Source organism: Rhipicephalus microplus, chromosome 1 (assembly GCF_043290135.1).
Source record: "Rhipicephalus microplus isolate Deutch F79 chromosome 1, USDA_Rmic, whole genome shotgun sequence".
Taxonomy (NCBI): Eukaryota; Metazoa; Arthropoda; class Arachnida; order Ixodida; family Ixodidae; genus Rhipicephalus; species Rhipicephalus microplus.
This window is the reverse complement of record NC_134700.1, coordinates 301,442,201-301,464,281: the sequence shown is the minus strand read 5'-3', so window position 1 is coordinate 301,464,281 and position 22,081 is coordinate 301,442,201. Positions and strand designations below refer to the sequence as shown.

The following is a 22,081-nucleotide window of genomic DNA, read 5'->3' as shown; positions in this document are numbered from 1 at the left end:
CTGTCAAACGCAATGCGTAGACGAGGCGTTCATGATCACGTCTGCCAAAATTTGCAACGCCACGCGCCGCGGAAATGGGTCAATTTTAAGATGAATGCTGCTCGCCCTCTCCTCTACCGGCGCACGCGTAGAGAATGAGGGCATGACGTGGGCGTAGGAATGGCCCTACGTACACAGCACTGCGGTCACGTTGGTCCTCTACGAAGATGACTCTGCTCTGACGTTATCAACAGTATAGCACGTGACATGGCAAAAATTATTTTTCACAACATGCGTAGTTTATGTATTTGTTGCTTTAGAGATTAATAAAACTTGAAATAAATAATGAGACACAATAAAAATTGTGCACGTTTTTTTTTTACATTTTTCCCCGTGAAATGCTACGAGATGCGGGGCTAATGTGCCAGCGTTTCATACGCGTTCGGGTTCCCGCGGTCAGCGCATTGAGCAGACGACCGCCGTGGAACGCTCCTACGCGTTCGCGAACTCATCGTGCTCATCTACTCTACCGCGTTTAAGCCAGCGTTTCCAAACAATCCCACAGAAACAGGCAGAAGACCACAAAATAACGCTGGTCAACAAAGCAACGCCGCTAGCATGCACGGGGGCTGGGCTTGTTCGGGCACGTCATGCGAACGTCACCTCTTGATCGGATGCCAGAGAGGGTGGGGAAGAGGTTTGGCTTGTGAAAGCTACGTGGAGGAGCGGCAAGGGTTTCGAGCTCGTCTCCTCTCACCCTCGTTTCGCGCCGCTTCTAAAAACCTTTTTTCTCCGCTCGTAATGAACCGATTCGAAAAATTTTTCAGGCAAAACGTTCCTTATCGGACACCCAACAACTTCCACTGTCTAACTGAAATTCGGTATGGGGCCTGATGAGTGGCCCTTTAAAAGCGGTGGGATTTTGCGCGCACGCACACGGACACGCAACGCTCGGCCGCATCCACCGTCCTTCACGTCCCGGAGTATAACGTCAAATGCATGCATTTGCTCCACTTACACATTCCTACATCTCAAAGTATATGCGAAGTCACCGGAGTTTAGTGGAAAGGTTTTTTACAACTTGTTAGCAAGGGCATCGCAAGGACACAAGGACGAAGCACAGTAGACGCCACAGGCACTGTGTGTACTCCTTGAGCTAATCAGCTTACAGGACTTCCCAGCTGCAGTGTACATAAGACGCAGACAGGACGTTTTTGAGCGCTGGACTACTCTCGCGAAATAAACTAATAATTCAGAACTGCTGGATGTTCGCACTTTGTTCACGTCTGCGAGGCAGTATAATCGCGTCACATTGTGGTTGCCACTGATTTATAGTCTTATGTCAGAGGTCATCTTTAATGAGGTGGGGCGTGCCGCTTCTTTTTGTACGTTCTGCGTTGTGCAGAGAAGCGTACCTTTGTCACTGGACCTTCGATCGTCATCGCGTGGTACTTCGCTGCGTACGCCTGTCGCTTGTTGGAGCCGGCTGCGTACGAATGAGAAGATAAGATTCACGATGCATTCTACATAATTACATCCCACACGTGCACTGCGAATATTCATGGTTAGTAATGGTATTCACTGAATTGAAATGTGAAGCGCACAGAGAGGACACGTGCAATGCAACAAGTCTCGCAGCAGCCTTCACAATCAAGCGTGAACCAAAGACTAAGCGAGGGCATAATCTGACCTACGGCTTAAACCATGCTTTCTTCCTTACAAGTGAACCAAAAGCCCACGTCACCACGTAGAAGTGTCGAAGTTCAATTTTCTAACATTGAAAAATTCTTTAGTATGGCTGAACGTGGTATAGTAGTTTTTGATTACTGCGATGTTGATTTAGATCAAATTAAAGTTTCACTGCTTTCAATTTATGCTAGGTCAATACACAGGTGACAATTATCGTGTGGTTTCCAACTCAGGCTTCGAGAAAAATGTGCGATAAACTTTGCAAAAGCGAAGCCAAGAGGAAGAAATTGTGTACCTGGGCATAGAGGCACTATTTTGTGCAGGACGATGTATGCTAAAGCTGCGAAGGCACAGTTGCAATCATCAAGTATTTTATCAACGCGATAATTGACACCTTGACGAGACGCTTCATCCTCCTTTGATTCTCTCGAATCAGCAGGTGGGATGCAACGATACCTAAAATATCGAGGAAACCGCAGTGTACGTTTGTGTCTATACAATTCCTCATCCATTAATCACTACTATAGCGTTAAGTAAAAAACACACAAAATATACACAAAACCTAATTACAAAAACGTGTTTGCCAAAGTGACCAACGGCGCCCTGTTAGTCAGGCAGCAGCAAAGCTCACCAGCGTCGGGCGAGAAGGGCCTGTCCATTAGAAAAGGGTTCTCCTTGACGTACACCACGTGCTCCAATTGTCTGCGCATACATCGGCAGAAAAAGGGTTCGTCACTCTTATTCGCGAGCATCAACCGAAACAACGTAACTACGTAACGGAACTCGCGAGAACTTGCCTACAAGAAATCAAAGAAGACAAGGCGCAGTAGCCGCCACTTCGGACATAGGGAAAACGCACCATTCTGACAACGACACGATGCAGTTGCACTCCTCGTAGTGATGGTGTACTTTACTACTCTGCACGAAGATAGTCTGAGGAGTGTTTAGCGTGGGGAAAAGATCGGGAGAGCGGAAACTTTCAGTAGCTAGATAACTTATTGAGAAAGAGCTCTGCCTATCTCAAAACAGCTGATGTCACCAGCACTTCCATTTCACCAAGGTTACCGTTTCACCTGAATTTGTTATACAGAAGGCATGTCCTGCGTTTTCTTCTTATGGCGTATCAGCTCAGATATGTAGTTGTCTAGTGGTCCAGTGACCCATTCTTCCTAGAGCTACCTCTACGCCATTAGATAGTTTTAGTTTAGTGTACGCAACACTGTACGCGCGCAATGTGCTGCGCGCTGCGTACGCTACGTTTAAGGCTGCGTTCTACAGCATTAGCTTGCCGTTCGGAACATCTGAAACGTGTAGTGCACCTGGGCGTCAACAGGCTTGCCTTCGAGTGTTGCTTCGAGAGGCAAGAAGTTGTAATAACCGGTGTTCGTCGGCGCAATACACAAGTCAGGGTATGAGACAAGGCGATCTTTTTTGAGGACCTTGTTTTTCATCCAGCGGCCGTAGTAGGGATTCGGGGTGTTGAGGTTTGGTGAACGAGCCGAATGAGGGACAGAGACGGCGAAGACTATTGCTCACAGCCAATTTAACATTTATTGTTTGCTACACACGTTTTTTTTTTTAAGATCACGAGACAAAAACAAAAACCAAGCTGGGGTTGATCCACGCAAAATACGAAAATGCCACATTGGCGGCGGCATCTTTACGTGTCATTCTTCACGTCGGGATTGCTGCTTTCAGAATGGTGAGGGCACCGTGTCCGAGAAAAATCACCTGAGCATCGTTGAACGCGTACGTGCATCCACATATGCACGCTAAACGCGTGACCAGAACTAACCTTTACTTTCTAACACTTGGAATGCTTTTGCAGGCGATCATTTAGACATTTTTCGTTTAGACACACACAGCAACCACCCCAGTTGAAAAGGATATCATTCACGACGCTCCGTACACAACCCACAAATCCGTCGCGGTGCTTCCCGTCACCACCGCGTTCCTGAGTCTTCGTGAATGACGTTGTCCAACCTTCCATCTTTGCGCTCCTGCTTAGCAGAGATCCCAATACGTTGCACCTGTTCACTTGTAGGCTTCAGCTTACTTATTTAAGTCCCAACTCCTTCCAAACTCACACGGATTTCGTTCGCTGCCGCGACCACCGTAGTGTTGTCGGTCGCAGCCGTCTTGTCTGTTCGATAGCCACTGCTAAAGTACGCACCGGCTGTAGTGTGTGTAACGTAAGAGCCGAGATCTAGAGTACGCATCCCTCGCGTGCGCAAACGCACGCATCTCGATTACGTATACTGCGCATGCGCGGCTGTGCTCCCTCCCAGGCGATGCGTGCGCTAGGCCGTTGCGTGCGCTAAACTAAGAATCTCTATTTTTCTCCCTAATAACACAACAAGGGGGGCTATAATTACACGTATCTCCTAGCTCGCTATGTCCAGCCATTCTTAGCTTCGCATGCGAGAACTTGCCTAAAAGAAATCAAAACAAAATCTCGATACCAAAAAGTGGATCTGTTATTATTATGTTTGCGTGCCCTCATCACGGTTTTACTACTACTACTACTACTTTTTTTTTAACGTCTCAAAACCACTATTTGATTATGAGAGACGCCGTAGTGGAGGGCTCCGGAAATTTTGACCACCTGGGGTTCTTTAACGTGCACCCAAATCTGAGTACACGGGCCTACAACATTACCGCCTCCATCGGAAATGCAGCCGCCACAGCCGGGATTTGAACCCGCGACCTGCGGGTCAGCAGCCGACTCATCACGGTTTTAGTTTTTTAACACCGTAGTCCTCCGAACATGGGCCACAATAGGCCTGAGCTGGGTTCTCCTTTAAGAGGGGGATTCATTGCAGCGCCCCATCCCATCTTAATTCAATGTGCGGGGCACATCAAGGATCGTTCACACCGAAAACGGAGAGGCAAAGCGGGAAATCGAGCTTTTCGAGATGACGAGGTGGCGAGTGCGTGCACCCGGTCAAACCACCCGCCTCATTCGGCTGGCCGCGCGGTAAGAGCAGGCCACAGAACACCTACCAGATTAGAGAACGGAAACTGTACCTTTGGGCTGTTGCATCAAAATAACATGCAAATGCGTAGTGGCGGCGTACTGAACTGCAATACCGTGAGGCGAGATGGCGCTGGTAGTACTATCATCATCAATAAACAGACGCATTTTTTTTTGGTGGCAGGCGGGGGGGGGGGGGGGGGCGGCTGGTTCGCGCTGCTCGCTTCCTGATTTTTTTTTCGTTGCTAAATCGCGCTTCGCGTCCGTAATTATCGCCAGGTGACCTAGCTGGCCTCGACTGGCAAAAACAGCGTCAATCAAGTAAGGTTTGCATTGTTTATTGCGAGTGTCCAAGCCGGTACAATCAATGTATGCGGTCGGGTCCGAACAAAACAAGTCACTCATACATATCGAAAGCTTTAAACCCATGTGTAAAGACTGTTGAAAGCTAACAAGCATATACATATAACTGAACATCGAGATCGCTGAATGAACGTCGCTCTCAGTGTGTTGCGGCGCTCAAGTTTAATAGCGTGGCTTCAGGACAAGGGTTCGATTCTGCCGTCAGATGCGGCGCTTGCCCTGTAGTGTTGATCTTGAAGTGAAGTGAATGCATGATGTTGAATCGGGAAGGAAACTTGCACATTACTGATAGATAGCTAGCGCCGTGAGAGCAATGTAGTTTTGCTAAATTTGTTAAATAAGCAATTGCGGATGCGTGCAGTTCTGATTTTTTTTCCGCTCTGCATTGCTACATTGAGTACTTCACAATTGTGCAATGTCGTGTCGACAGGGTGGGCACTATTTTTAATTCTCAGCCGTGGGCCCATATCATAGGTGATATGTATTTAGGTGACGGACCTAAAATATTTCAGGCTTGCTACATTTATTCTTGAAGTTAAGTTACACAGTGACTAACAGGTAGAATTTTTCGTCGCAGGTAATGACCGGTCTTCTGAGTATGCAGTGAACGTGTATGCTAAAGGAACACTTATGAGGTGTGTGCTTACAGATCAAAAAGGCGCAATTATAAAAAAATAAGCTTTAGGCATGCATTGTACAATTTTGTTGTTTTTACATCCTCGTTGGTGCTCTTACAGTACACTATCTGCTCAGCCCTGAGCACAATCCCTTTTTTTGCATAGACATATCGATAGAGTTTGAGCACTCTTGCAAGCAAGCACTCCTGAAATCAATTGGTGGTACATGATGCAGATCTTTCCGAATACTGGATCAATAAAGGTCACATTTATTACACACTTGTTATTGTGTTTGCTTTTTCAGTGTACTTGTGCTTGAAAGCTGAAGTTGTTTTCTCCGTGCTACTTTTAAAGGTTAGGACTTGAAATACGCACTATCTTGCAGTGTGGCTGTCGATAAGTCAAGATCATGTATGTTTCAAATACCTTTGGATTTTTTTTCATGACCTTAGTGCACAGAATTTCACTTCGTAGTGGTAGACGCTATAGTTAGGACAACTTAACTTAAACAGAAGCAGATGTGCTCGAAGAAATCTGGGATGTTTCTCTGCTACATGAAAAAAAAAGTACTACATGCAATGAACACAATCTTGTTATTTACCACAGCATTCGCGTCTTTGAGGAAGCTGTGCTGCAAGTGCTCATCACCTTTATGATTTATTATTTTAGGAGCCATTGAACACATGTGCAAAACTAAAGCAATTGAGTGCAGCCTTATGCATGAGCTTTTGCGCATCTTTCGGTAAACTTTTATGAGCTGAACACAGTTAATTAACACAAAACAGTTCTGGGTGTTGTTCGTAAACTGTCACACGGCAAAAACTAAATGTAGGAAAGCCTGTTAGTGCCCCTCACTGTGGGGGTGTTCATTTTGCAACTAATAATTTCTGACGATTCACATGCCAACTATGAAGTGATCGTGAGTCGTACAGTACTGGGCAAATTTAGATTGATTCTGGCTTCCAGTAGTTTAAACAAATGACAATGTAGCCTCACAGGAGACAAGACTGCTTGTCAAAACATTTGCTCTGACACCTTATGCTAACATATTTTTTATATTTTCAAGCTTCTATTTTTCAATGGTCAGTTTAGTTCACCTGCATCAATCAGAACTGGTTCACAGCTGTGCACGAGAAGTTCAGAACTTGTGCAGCACGAGTTCAGCAGAGCGGCATCACAGGTGAATGACAAGGTGCCGACAAGGTGGAATCCTTACTTTTGTTCGATTAATTCAATGAGGTGCAAACATCTTGGCAAAACGCGCCCCATTTGTAGAGGTGGGTACAGTACCTACGTCTAATGTTATGTTGTTTGTTAAGCTGTGCGTGCGCTGCACCAAACCACCGCCGTCAGAGCAGAACGTAAAGAAAAGTCATGAACTAGTTTTGGTGCTGTACCTCTCCTGGGCTTTTTGAAATGATATGACACGATTTAAAAGATGCTATTGTTGCGCCACTGAATAGAATGGCGATGTGCAGCACTTTGTAAAATGGATCATGTGGTGCAGGCGAACAGAACAAACCCTTAAGCACAGGAGCGTCTTAGCGTTTCGCCCCCATCGAAATATGGCCACAGTGGCTGGCATCAAACTGTGTGTTGGTGAGCTCAGCAGTGACACACAATCTAACTAATAGTGTTACAGTTTCAACATTATTGAAGTGTAGATTCTGTGCCACGGTAGACAGCCAATGCTTGTGGCCAGTATAAAGCATCCCTCCACGATATGCGCGGTAAAACATTCACAAATACAGCATTACATGTGTGATGTTCGAGATAACCTGTTGTAGTGGACATTCAGATGTTTCAACGTGCTTGCAGAGTGGACATTCGGGGGTACTCATCCTGTCGTTGCATGGCAGTCTGGAAAAACAAGTAACATCACCAGATATCAATGCATAAAATTTTCTAAAACAAACTGATAAACTCAGTTAACTAGGAAACAGCAGTATCTTATACATATATGTAATGGTACGTCATAACACGTATATCACTCAGGGCTGCTTCTTCACAAGGCATGTCATGTAGCAGGTTCCTTGGCCGTTGTACACAGCTGCTTCCATGTCAGGTGGGCCAGGAGGCTGTGGCAGAAAAAAAAAAGCATTTCTCATTTATGTGACGCTTTCTTTGTCACACTATAGCAAAACCAGACCCATAATCATGTGATGTTTCTAAAACACGACTGCGGTAAGCTATCAACTAGCAGGTTTTTTGCACTAATATGTGGGCTAGCTCCGAAGACACATGCGAGGCGACAGAGATTTATTTGCATTCTTTTATCGCAACGGCCTGGTTGGTGTTACCTGGTGATACAGTTTCAGAATTAACTATTGAGTTAGCGACTCGTTCCCACGTGAAGCCACGCCGCAAGTAACGCACGTTTTTCCGGTTACAGATTGAGACGTTAAGCAATTTTAAAATTTAATATGGCAATGCGCTGCCACCATGTGACGCCTACGCAGTCATTGGCAAAAAAACTACATATGTTTAAATGAACCAACTAGCCCCGCAAGCAACCGTCCTTAAAAAAACTGAAGTGGTTGCTACTCACCGGCGCGGGCTTGCAACGGGTGTTCATCTGATGAAAGCTTCAACGGTCGCTTCGTTCCCCGGAAGTCACTTGAATTCCCTTCGCGAAAGCATTTGAACGAGTCAAAACAAACAGAATGAGAAAAAGTGCGTTGGTCGGCAGAGGCTCGAAATTTTTACAGCGAAACGAAACAGTCCGAGACACATCTGAACGTACCGCGAGCCTTTACCTGCCGTCGCAACCGTTGGCCACCGCAAACTTTGAAATGAGGATAATGTTGTCGAGTTCTCGATAAGCTGCTACTGACCTCGAGTCCACTGGAGCAAAAACTATTACAAAAAATTGATGACACCACACATGTTTAAGAAAACTACTTGCTAGAAGAACAAGTTGTTTTTATGTGAAGCGGCACGTAAAAATGTACTATTTGATCATTTTAAAACTAAACTAGGCCCCGATGAGGGCGCCCCTACAAAAAAGTGCAATAGCGTGAGTGACGAGAGAGGTTAGTAGATCCACTCTGGGTGTTTGAAGCAGAAACGCGCCGCGATTGATTTTTTCGCCCCCTACGCGCATCGAAGCACTCTACTGCCTAATAGTTACTTTTTTGTAGCATATACAGAACTCTACTCTCCAAACTACAGACGCCTTCCCCACCGCGTTTCCGCGCGGCGATCTGATTGGCTGCGGCAAAGCGGGGGTGTTGATAGTGTAAACTGATTTAGCATCGATACCAACCTAAGATATTCATCCCTAGGTCTAAGGATTTTTTATCTCTTTCAGGGAATCTGACGTTTTCTTGAATTTAGGACTTTTCGTCGTCGTCGTCATCATCATAATCACCATCATCGTCATCAACAGCCTGACTTTGCCCACTGCAGAGCAAAGGCCTCTCCTATGATCCAGCAATGAACCCGGTCTTATGCTTTCCGTTGCCACGTTATACCCGCAGACTTTTTAATCTCATCGGCCCACCTAACTTCTGTCTCCCCTTCGTGCGTTTGCCTTCTCTGGGAATCCACTCAGTTACCCTAATTATCACCGGTTATCCTGCCTACGTGTTGCGTGTCCAGCCCATGTCCATTTCTTTTTCTTGATTTCAACTATGATATTGTCACAATGAGTCACAAGTACTGGGGGATTTATTAAACCACCGGGCAGCAATCTCTAGGACGATGCGTCAGTCGTGGCTGGCTCTCGAGCAGAGAAGAAGCACGCGATCTTCTTTTTCCTCCAGATTGAGAGCCGCTCTTGCTGTCGACCCACTACGTGCTGGTGGCAATATCCTTAACCCTGGTTTGTTCTCTGACCCACTCTGCTCTCTTTTTGTCTCTTAAGGTTACACCTATCATCTGCTTTTCCTTCGCACGCTGCGTCGTCCTTGATTTAAGCTAAACCCCCTTTGTAAGCCTCCAGGTTTCTGCTCCTTGGGTGAGTAATGGGAAGATGCAGCTGTTATATACCTTCCTCTTGAGGGATAGTGTCAATCTACTAGTCAGGATTTGAGAGTGCTTGCCAAATGTGCTCCGCCGCATTTTTATTCTTCTAGTTACTTCAATCTCGTGATTCGACTCCACAGTTATTACCTGTCTTAAGTAGACATATTCCTTTACAACTTCCAGCGCCTCTACACGTATCACGTAGTGCTGTTTCTGCCGAAATTGTTGCACATTACTTCAGTTTTGTGCATATTATTTTCAGACCTACCTTTCTGCTTTCCGTGTCCAGTGCAGTAATCATGAACTGTAATTCGTCCCCTGAGTTATTCATCAGGGCAATGTCATCAGTGAATCGCAGGTTACTAAGGTACTCTCCATTAACTCGTATTGCTAGCCCTGCTTTACACCCCTCTTTATTGGGATTCTTTCGCTTTCTTTATGGAGAACTATGGTGGCTGTAGATCCTCTGTAGATTTCTTCTAGTATGTTTATTACAGGTTTTTAGATGCCCTGATTCCGTAGTGCCCTGATTCCGTAGTGCCTGCATTACTGCTGACGTCTAGACTGAGTCAAACGCCTTCTCGTAATCTATAAAAGCTATGTAGGGGGGTTGGTTGTATTCAGCGCATTTCTTTATTACCTGATTGATAGTATGAATATAATCTATTGTGAAGTAGCCGGTACTATGTCATGATTGGTCATTAGGCTGACTGAACTGTAATACCGTCCTAAATCTGTTAGCTATTGATTTTGTAACCAGTTTGTAAAGAGCGGAGAGTAAGCAGATCGGTCTGTAATTTTTCAAGTCCTTGACGTCTCCTTTCTTATGAATGAAGATGATGTTGGCGTTCTTCCAAGATTTTGGTACCCTTCCCGTCAAGAGACACTTTATTTATGAGGTCGCTAATTTTTCTAACACAATTTCTCCGCCATCCTTCAGGAGGTCCGTTGTTACTTTATCCTCACCAGTGGCTTTGCCTCTTTGCAATACTTCTAGGGCTTTGAAGGCTCAGTAAATGTTCCACCGCGCGGCCTAATTACAGAAATTGGCGATTAATGCAGCTTTTCTAAACTTGTAAGGCTATGAAAAACGAAAATCTAGCTACTTGATTTCCAAATTTTTCATTCAAGACTGCTTTGGTGTTGTTCTGCACCGGGTGAACGGGATACCAGTACCGCAACGCAATATGATTATATGCTGCACACCGGGAGAAGTAAAGCTTTGTCATAGTAAGTGTTTAAGATATAGGAGCATATCATAATGAGCGCTCTGAGTGATTGCTATACTTTGTGAAACAAAGAGAAACTTGGTCTTGTAACACATAAACACATGACAAGTTTGCGCTCACAGCGTGCCTTCGCCATGCAAAGGCTGCATGTCCCATACAGAGAAACGGAAGAAAGTACTGAAAACTGGGTTCGCTATTGAGATAGCGGCATGGTAAAAAGAAATGTGTACGGCTGATTTACTCTTACCGTCGTGCCGTTTTACAGCGAAAAGAGATCAAAACACTGCTCGCATGCGCGCCCTAGTTTTCCGACGACAATGCCGGTCTCCGTAACCACTATATTCGCTCGAAATAAGAAAAATAATGGCCCCGTATCTGCATGTTATACTACAAATGTCGTCGAAAGACGATAGTCTTGCGTCTGTAGAGAGGGAACAAACGTTTATTTGATGTTCTGCGAGAGAAAATCGGTGAATAGTATTCTGGAGACGCTGCGTCAGAGTGCCTCGAGCGTGCAGAGGAGGCGAACGAGCGCATCAATTCACATCACACGCGAGGCATGAGCGCTATCTGGCAGTAATCTTGGAAATCGAAGAGCGTGCGCCGTGCGCGCCCGTCTCCGAGGTTATAAGGTGTATAACGCAAGGTGAGGTGACGGGTAGGTGCCACCACGAGGGGCTCGCTCGCTGGATTCAGTGCCGACCGGTTGTGCCCTCGTGATCTCCGACGTCAGCGTAGCTCTGACTGACTGGGCTCGCCCTGCGTCATTTTCTGACGCCAACCTCTGACGACAGTGTAGCTCGGACTGACTGGACTTGCTCTACGCCATCGCCTGACACCGACAAGAGCTCTCGCAAGTGGTGCCCCGTCCTCGGACTCCTGTGACCGTGTTTCTATCTTTCCCATTTCTCCTATCCCCTCGATATGTCGTCACTCTATGGCTTACATCATCTCTCTTTTTCTCTGTCCACACCTTTATTCATATCCTTTTAATCCCTCCTCACCCCCATCCCTTGTGAGCTACTGTTGAGGTGTTGCTCGCTGAAGCAGAAAGCTACGGGGCTCACTTTTCTCTTTCTTACTCTCTTAGAACCACTTTCTGTGTGTGAGTGCCACCACCATGCTGTCTTAGCAAAGCGTTGGAAACACTCGCCTTTTCGTGCAAGCGTTGCATCGTCAGCACAGCGTGATAAGCGCTACGGTCCTTAGAATGACATATATTCTTTTTCTAGTAAAAACGCACATATACAGACTATTGACGTGTTGTTATAGTGCCTCAGATATGCGCTATAATAGATTTTTAATTTACAATCGCACACGTATGATCGTTGAATTTTAGCAATATTGATGGGCGTTGCGGATGGTGTCGGTGGTTTAAAAACTTAAGGTATCCTTAAGGGTGGACAAACAAACAAGTTAACAAACAGACCGACCAAAATTTTTCTGTCGAAGGTCCCCAAAACAGACTATCCTCTTTAAAACTCGTGTAGCGCCACACTATATTTGGCCAGCTGGCCATGCCGAAAAAGCAGCGAGCCGCGTGGCTCGTTTGGCACGAGTCACGGGGAATTGGATAAGGGCCTAACTCTTGGCCTGGCTGACCGCCCCAGTGGCAACTCCGCCTACGCCTGCATCCCAAATAAAAGTTGTGACCACGGCACGGGCTCATCGCAGCCTTCTCGCCTCTCCTTTCTCAACATATGGTGACCCTGAACCAACGGAAAAGCGACCAGCTCCGCACCACTGCCTCTGAGCTTCGCGGCCATGTTCCAGCCAGCTCAAGCCATGTTCCCGCGCCTCTGCCCACCAGTGCCGCCGTTCCAATCAAGATAACCCAATGTATGGTTCATGCAGCTCGACGCCATTCTTGAGGTGAACGGCGTCACGCACCAGCTGCTGATGCACGCCATTCTTCTGTACGCCCACCCGACAGAGCTGCGTCATCTCACTGCCACTTCAAGCTCCAGCCCGCAGCCTTACGATGGCATCTGCTCTGCCGAGCTGGCCTCCTACGGCCTCATCTACCGCCCGCTTCCATTCAACCATGACTTCCCGGTTTCCCGTGAGTCACAGCAAGCGGTATCAACCGGCCACCATCCCTGCCTTGACCAAGCCTTTGATTGTCCAGCTACGTCTCCTTCAGCTACTCGTCCGGCCACTAGCGATGCGATTCCCGCACCCGACTACCCAACCGACGAGGTTCTTCAAGACGTTCCTGCTGCCGACGACCAGTCCGCCAAGAGGTGCGTTTTTTTCTAAGTCTTCGGCCGATGGTACTACAGGCACGCTCGCCACCCGTACGTGTTCTGCAACCTCCACAGACCACGACTTCTCGGACATGTCAGACTCCATGGCGGCTACAGTGCCACACACTCTGGAGTCTGCTACGACCTGGTACATCGTCACGCCTGCTACTCGGTCCCCGATCACACAGGTTTCGTCGTCATGCCCGACGTTCACGGCCCGCAACCCATGCGAGATGTCAGACTCCACGACCACTACACCGCCGCACGCCTTGGAGTCTGCCACGACCACGGACATCCTCACGCCCGCTATTCGCTCCTTGTTTGTGAAGCATCGCCGTCGACGTTGTCCAAGCAACCAAATGTTTCACCGACTTTGCCTTTTTACCCGTATTGCCGGCAGAAACAACTATCGTCCACGACGTTTACCACAGCAGAAGTTAGCGCGACCAACCATCTACGGCCGACCGTGAGCGGTGCTGCGACGATGACGGGAAATCCTGAGAACCACCTGCCTGGCCCACCACAGCTAGAGCAGGCTGCGTACGCCCTCCCGAGCACGCAGGCAGACAGTCCGTCAGCCACTGCACCTGTGCGCTCTCCTCGGTCTCCTAATTCTGCAACTACTGTGGACTTGCTTTCCAGTCTTTATAACACGGCTCATCATGGCAACACGACTGGTCGCTTCACATACATCTCCAGCAGAATTTTCGCGGCTCGACTGCACTCTACACGGCAGACAAGAAAGCAGCCGCATATAATATGCCCCCTTCAGAGCAGTTACCGGCACCATTGCCATGACACCTGCGTCTCCTGCCCCAAGAGCCTAATTGCACACAGGAACCACCACCATTGCCACAGCCTGCCTCGGTGCAAGTTTTCTTGTGCTGCACTATTTAACTTCAAGGCCAGATGCCCATTTGCACCCTGTTGGTTGCACTCGCTACTACCATGTGCATTCGTCGTGACCCTCGCCCGCTGCGATTCTCCCAGAGTCACCCGCCGGAGACCCACTGCTTACCGACGGCCACTCAACGTTGACAATCTGGACGTCCCAACGGACGCGTTACGCATTGCCGTTCATGTACGTTGTATTTGTCACTCTCTTTCTTTTGTGAATGTGTTTTCAATCGCGCAAACCGCTAGGGGGGAGCCTATGTAGCGTCACGCTAGATTTGGCTAGCTGGCTGCGCCGAAAAAGCAGCGAGCCGCCTGACTGGTGTGGCGCGAGCCCTGAGCAGTGAGAGAAGGGCCTAGCTCCTGGCCTGGCTGGACGCTGCAGTGGCAACTCCGCCTACGCCTGCGTCCCAAATAAAAGCTGTGACCTCGGCACGGGCCCATCGCCACCGTATCGCCTCTCTTTCCTCAACACTCAGTAAAAATTAAAGAAAAAAACACCAAGGACACATGATTTTAACCTGGGTCCCCTGCGTGCCAGCTCAGTACTCTATCACTAAGCCACGGTGGTGCTTGGAACGCCTTTACAAACTAGCTTTTGGGAAGCTTGATGTCGGGAAATGAATCGCGTTAATGTGACTAATAACGCGTTTTATAACAGCAAAGGAACAACCAGCTGGCACACATTGCGCAACGAATGGGCTGTCGAATATTGCAACGTTTTACAAAAGCTTAATGTTTCCACATATACGCACTGTTGTGCATACCCATTTTGGAGATTGCAGGGTTTAAAGAAGCTTGTGGCATAATTCACCGTCGTCAGCCACAGCACACACAAATTGCACAAAATTCCTTGCAAGTGTGCATAATGAATGTCTGTCTACTACACAATAAATAGTGACTCAGTGGGTACCCTGCAAGTGTGCTTGCAGTAGCTACCCAAAGAATGCTAAAAAAGGGCACTTAGAGGCTGTTCTTCCAGCATTTACTGTGAAAGTGCGGTGCGTTATGCGCAGGCCTGACAGTTTTTTCATCAGAGCAAAAAAAAAGTGACAGAAATAGTTAGTCAAACGGGAAGCTGATGAAATGTACGGAGGGAAGGCGTAGCCACCAGCCAATAAACAAAGTGACTACATAGATCTATTGTAAATCATGCTACTCTGACTGCAAATGTAGAAAATTGTAGAAGCTGCAATGTAAAAGCTCCAAGTACTAGAACAGCGCTACAGACTTGCAGTTGAGGCGAATGATCCCATGAATGCCTTAAATGGGGGCAGAAAGTGAACTTTACAGAATAATCTGTCTCCGTAGAAACTGGTGCCATCTGCAGGCACTTTATGTCGAACTACAAAGAACATGCAGGAGAAGAACCTTAAATGGTTGTTTATATGTTGATGCTTACTTTTAATGAATTTATTAACTGGCCCACGGAGCACAATGAATTGGCTCTAGTGACGACAGTAAAAAGATATCTACAAAGTTTTCTTGTAAACAGGGAATTCTCGAGGATAAATCTAGAGATAGAACGTTGTCTTATGTTGGCATCACTGTTATTTAGTCACTGGACGCTTTCTGTGGAAAAGTTCCCAGTAGTCGGAGGCTCTTTGTGGTGGAGAGGAGGGAGGAGGCTCCGTTCAGGGCTCCGCTTGCAGCAGCCACTCTCCGGACCCGGTCGACCAGATTCGGCTGATCTAGCCAGATCTTCCAGGTTTTTTTGGAGACGCGGGCGCTTCGCGAAGTGATCGGACGCGACGCTCATCGGCTCCGTCGATTTTCGGCTGGAACCGTGCTCTCTTCAATGTGGCTGCTCTAAAACTTGTGTGACTGCATCTGCCAAGTCAGCAAGATTCTGGGGACACCGATCTCACCCAGGTACGCCCAATTTTCGGCCACTTCGAGCAACTTTGCATCACAACGTAGCGAACGAGCTAAGCCTCACGGCGGCGGCTCCGCCGCTGCTGGATGCGGAGACGCCGCTCGGTCAACTCCTCAACATGGCGCTGCCTGAACAACGTGGCTACGACCCTACGACTCTGTCGTGGTCGTATATCCCGACAAATCCATCAGACGACGGCCCATCCACCATTTCGGCGGAGCAAGCCGACATTTTTCAACTCGTCGAGGGTCGGCGTCGCCGCCGAAGAAACGCGGAAGGAGCGTCTGCACTGAAAACTCCTCTCAACAATTCAGCCACTGGAGACGCTCGCGCTCCATCTCCTAAAGCTCCACAAAAGAGTTCACCAGTCTCCAAGTGGACGCCGAAACCAACGGTCAGGATGAATCCTGGCGACTACGTGATCGTGCTCAAGCCACGCATCACAGTAGCCCTCAAGGCAGCGTTTCAACAAGGTGAGCTCGGCGCTGCCATTTCCCAACTCATCGGAAGGCAGCACATGAATGACATCAGCATTTCTCCCAATTGGGAGCAAAACATCATCATCTGTGGCACGCAGAATAACGAGGTGGTTCAGAAACTGCTGTCGGACTTTCAAATCAACACCAGCAAAGGACCGCTGCCGCTTCGCGGTCACCTCAAGCTCACCGGTGATGTGTGTCGCGGCGTGATTTCTGTGCACAACCTCGAAACCAGTGCGTCCCTGAAACATAGTGTGCAGTGGCGTGGCGGTGAACTAGTCTATGCGCGCAAGCTGGGGAACTCCAACGTAGCTGTGTTGACTTTCGCGGGAAGGAAGGTTCCGCGTTTCGTCCACTATAACGCAGAACTGACTCCCGTCAGGGAGTACAAGAAGACAGTGCCAGCGTGCTACCGCTGTGGTGCACTGGGGCACCGGGCGGATATCTGTCCCAACCCGGTCACCGAAAGATGCAGCCTTTGCGGCCAAAACGTGGGCGCTGGTCCTGAGGGGATGGCCCCCCACGAATGCAAACCAACGTGCATAGTTTGCGGGGGTCCGCACCTCACCAGCTCCCGCGAATGCACTGAAAAATTCATCAGGCTTCAGCAACCAGGGTCCAGGACATCGGGGACTCCAACAAAACCAAAGCACCGGTCTACTGGCAAAGTGCCAATTCCTGGCAAAGCAGCAACGGCAACGCTACCACCTGGCGCGGCGGAATCTCCAGCTCTCGGCGCTCCATCTGGCAACGCTGCACGCAACCAACCCAAGGTGGGCAGTTGGGTGGAGGTCGCCTCCTCTCCCTCCTCTCTCTCCTCTCCACCTTCTTCTGCCACAAGCACTACCGAAACACAAAAACTCAGGCATGAGCTCGCCCTTTTGCGATCTCAGAATGAAAAACTAGCCAGCGAACTTGACTCGCTCAAAACCAATCTCACTACTAAGCCCTCGTTGAGCGACGAAGAGGAAAATATAACAGACAGGGAGATTCCTACTACTGTAGAGAGTCGCGTCGCGGCCCTGGAGACCCAGGTGAATGCAATAGAAACACAATTGGCCGACCTCCCCAAAATTATCCACGACACCATCGCACGTCATATGGAGACTGTCATCGCACAGGTGACACAAACAGTAACTCACATTATCCAAAAGTGGATACAAGACAATGCACGCGTTCTCAAGCGCGTAGGGCCAATTAGGGACGTTAATCGCCCCTCAAAATTTAACAGAGTGACTCCAGATGAGTCGGACTTTTCTGAAGACTCCAGTACGTCAGCACAGGGTGCTGGTGAACTGAGTAATCTTAACAACACAACCCCACCCTCTATCTCCGAACATGGCCTCCAACCCTAGGTCGCGAGCCAGAGCAACTCAGCCGTTGTTACTAACACAGTGGAACTGCAGAGGTCTCAAGAACCACAAGAAGCGGGCTCATTTCCGCCTCTATCTTGAGACCTTTGAGTTCCTTGTTGCCGTGGTTGCCCTTCAGGAACCCGGCTCGGACGTCAAACTCACAAATTACACTACATTTCAACACAACCCGGAGACATGTATACTTGTTCACAAGCAATATACCGCCCAGGAAGTCACACTCCCCACAACACCGCCTTTCCCGTACACAATGGTGTCGGTGCTGCCTATAAGGCGATCTGACCCACCTGTTCATATTTTAAACATTTACTGTCCCCCAAAGCTTAAGAACGTCACGTTCAGCGAAACTTTCACACAAGCTATGCAGGTGGCAGGACGGGACCCCCTCCTGATCGTCGGCGACTTCAATGCCCCAAGCAGGTTATGGGGTTACCCACGAGAGGACACGCGTGGAAGGAAGCTTCCGGAACTTCTTTCTACACTTGGACTCACCCTCCACACTGATCCCGCCAGCCCAACACGTGTAGGCAACTCTGTTCAACGAGATACTTGCCCGGACCTCACAATTACACGCAACATACGCCATGCCGACTGGCTGAACACACAGGACACTCTCGGTAGTGATCATTGTGTATTAAACACAACTGTGTACATGCGTCCCTTAAAACGCCCACTTACACAAGCTCGTATCCCAGACTGGACAACTTTCCGCACCACTCTACCTATTGTAGACCCTCTCCAGTCGGGATACGACACCTGGTCTAAATCACTGACGTCTACACTGAAACAACACGAACAGCTGATACAGCTCACGGAAACTCAAACAGACGTGGACAACCACCTCCTCCATCTTTGGCAGGCCCGCCGCAGCCTCACCAAACGATGGAAAAAACAGAAACATAACAGACGCCTCAAGAAACGCATCCTAGAACTCACGGAGCAAGCTGCGGAATATGCTGCTCAGCTAGCCGACACTAACTGGGTGGACAGGTGCAACACGGCTGCACGCCAGATGTCTGGTCGCAACACGTGGCGCCTGTTTCGCGCTCTCATCGATCCAACACAAACACGCACGGAAACTCAACGTCACTTACATAAGGTCATGCACAACTTTACAGGAACGACAACACAGCTGGCAAACACGCTCAGTGACCGATACCTGTGCACCACCAAGGACCCCCGGACGGCCGCATACTCCTACGCAGGCAAAAAGAACACGCAGTTGGACACCCCGTTCCAGCTCCACGACCTCCAGGCGGCCTTACGCAAGATGAAGCGTGGAACTGCACCAGGGCGTGACCAGGTTACGGTCAAACTGTTGGCCAATCTTCCCGACGCAGCCTACGCCACGCTCCTCAAATACATCAATAGCATTTGGGACGGAGAAACTCCTCTCCCTCTTGAATGGAAATCAGCTCTCGTGACCTTCATCCCGAAGGCAGGTAAACCTATTGACGTGGAGAACCTTCGCCCCATCTCCCTCACGTCTTGTGTCGGCAAGCTGATGGAAACGATGGTGCGCGACAGACTCTCCGAGTTTCTAGAAACACAGCACACTTTTGCGGACACCATGTTTGGATTCCGCCCTCAGAAGTCAGCCCAGGATATACTTCTACAGCTCCACCATGACATATTAGATCCTGTTGAATGCCCCCACAATGACAAGGTAGTCCTGGCCTTGGATCTTAAAGGAGCATTCGACAACGTGAAGCATGAGGTAATCCTTGACCACCTCAGTCAGACCAACTGTGGTTATAAAACATTCAATTATGTTAGAGAGTTTCTTACAGACCGTCGAGCCTACATACGCATACAAGATGAGGAACATGGGCCTTACGTCATCGGCTCGAGGGGAACTCCTCAAGGCGCGGTCCTCTCTCCCCTCCTATTTAATATAGCCATGCTTCATCTTCCCCCCAAATTGGCTTCTTTACCAGGGATACATCACGCTCTTTACGCGGATGATATCACGATCTGGGCCACGCAAGGTAACCTGGGTCACATGGAGTCATGCCTGCAAGCAGCAGCGACTGTAGTCGACGACTACGCAACCTACTGCGGACTCCAGTGTGCCCCGGCTAAGTCAGAATTTGTGCACGTACGTCCCTCCCCTCAGGACACAACTCAGCTCCATATCAGTCTTCCCTCGGGACCGATCCGTGAGGCCAAGGAGATCCGCGTCCTTGGCCTCTTCATACACCACCAACGCAAGGCCGACACCACAATAGCCAAACTTCGCACGGTGGGAGACCAGGTGGGCCGTATGGTCCGCCGGGTCTCCAACAAGCGGGGCGGATTACGAAGCAGGAATGCAATGCGGCTTGCCCATGCTTTCGTAACGAGTAGAATACTCTACTCGACTCCCTACTTGCACCTACGCAAACACGAGGATGATCAACTCGAGGTCATCCACCGTAAAGTTATCAAGCGGGCTCTCGACCTCCCTATCACCACGTCCAACCAGAGACTTCTGGCCCTAGGCGTGGTGAATACCTACCGGGAACTTCGAGAAGCCCACCTCGTTAACCAATACACGCGCCTTGCACAGACCCATTCCGGTCGCCGCCTCTTGGACCGAATACACATCAAACACGATTACTATATTGAGGAAAGGGTGAGAGTGCCAGAACCTTGGAGACGCGCCCTCCGGGTCCGACCCCTTCCCCGCAACATGTCCAAAGAAAACCACAGTGGTCGCCGCCAGGCGCGCGCGGAAGCGTTGCAGCGACACTTTGGTCAAGAGGAACACGTGTGCTACGTGGACGTTGCCGGCCCGCACCATGGGGGGTGGTATACTGCCGCAGTCATACACAACGCAAACACCGTAAACGGGCTCACTTTCAAAGCCTACAGCGCAACACACGCGGAGGAGGTTGCCATCGCTCTGGCTCTCACCTATCCCTCTTCTAAACATATCATCACCGACTCACGAGGGGCCTGTCGGAACTATCAGCTAGGGTGGGCTTCACCGCTTGCTCAGCGCATACTGGAACCTAGCTGCCGATACGTTAATCCAACTCCGCGAAATCTGGTTGGGGCACCCGGTCACCAAGGACTCAGGGGTAACGAACAGGCCGATCAGGCCGCCCGCGCACTCTCTTCCCGGGCTATCTCCCTGTCTTTGGAAGCCTACTCGCAATCAGACAATTCGGCCCTTTCATTCAAAGATATTACCAATTACTACAAGGAGGAGCACCGGCGCTATCCAGACCCTTGTAAAGGACTGCATCGCGCTGACGAGCGCCTCCTTTTAAAACTGTTTACCAATACTGTACTGTGCCCGGCAGTGCTAAAACATTTCAATTCATCCTTTGATGGCACGTGCCAGTTCTGTGGTGAGGTGGCTGACACCTTTCACATCGTCTGGGCGTGCCAGTCTAATCGATCTATCCCCCCCAACCCCAATCCCACGAGAGAGGACTGGGAGGCGGCCCTGCTCGGCTGTCAAGACCTGAAGGCCCAAGAGGCTCTGGTTCAACGTGCGCGGGCGGCGTTGCTTGCCAATGGAGCCCCGGAATAGGGGTTCCACCTAGTGCTGTGAGGGTAGGAGGCCAATAAGGCCCCAACCCAATCACCTCTCTGTAACCATTTAATGGTTATTAAATGTTTTCACCACCACCACCACCAGGTTTTTGCTGGCAAGCGTCTCTTCCGATCACTCCTCTATGGGATTCTGTGTTGGTACTAAAGCTCTAATGGCCTGACATTTCCGCGTGACGTAGTACAGAGTAGCTTTAGCTAAGCACCTTGACAAGTGAGGAGAGCATGTCGAGGAATGCATTTCGCTCAGGGTGTGCAAATTTTAAAACGTGCCGGTTTGAATTTGCCTCCAACTGACCGACTTCTATTCAGCGTTCGGAAAAGTGGTAGGCTTCAGCGGGCGGTCCAGGAGCGCTTCCGCCCGTCGCCTAGAAGGAGGTTGCCCCGGCTTTGGCCTTCGTTGTGAAGGAGCCTTAACGTCACATCCACCCCCTGCTTCTTCCTTCCATGCGCACGCCCACCCACGTCTCCGCTTTAGAGAGCTGTGCCTCCCACGATTCTCTGAAGGGAGCGTAATCTCAAAAGAGAGTTGTAAGATTAAAGCGAGTATAACTTTAAAGACGTCTTTCTTGGGACCTTCGACGCAAAAAAGTTTGTCTGTCTGTACATTTGTCTGTTTGTCCGCACTTTACGTCACTCTAAACGACACCAGACGATACCCCAAACGGTTGACCCCATCCGCAGCACTTACCAATATTGCTCAAGCTTCAGTGTTCATAATTGTGCGATTGTCAATTAAAAATGGACAGATCCCACGTATAGTGAGAATCGATATGCGAAGCACAAATGAGGAAGGTTTATATGTCAGTTTAAAGTCAGCACAACGTTACGAGGCGGAGGCAAATAATGCCGTGCA

The 22,081-nt window shown here is 49.0% G+C and overlaps 1 protein-coding gene across 11 annotated transcripts in view; it reads right to left on the bottom strand.

Annotated features, from left to right (window-relative positions):
* Positions 1 to 22,081, bottom strand: part of LOC119165999 (high affinity cAMP-specific and IBMX-insensitive 3',5'-cyclic phosphodiesterase 8B) — a 404,448-nt gene that overhangs the window by 197,489 nt on the left and 184,878 nt on the right. For 10 of the 11 annotated variants that reach the window (XR_012884029.1, XR_012884034.1, XR_012884037.1 and 7 more), the window contains 2 exons: positions 2,300 to 2,370; positions 1,395 to 1,465 (listed from right to left, as the gene is read on the bottom strand). The exons of the other annotated variant lie outside the window; for it this stretch is intronic. Coding sequence is in view for 7 of the 10 variants with exons in the window: in XM_075865579.1 (XP_075721694.1) it covers positions 1,395 to 1,465; positions 2,300 to 2,370 (142 nt within the window). In the remaining 3 variants the exon portion in view is untranslated. The remainder of the gene's footprint in view (positions 1 to 1,394; positions 1,466 to 2,299; positions 2,371 to 22,081) is intronic. 11 annotated transcript variants of the gene reach the window in all.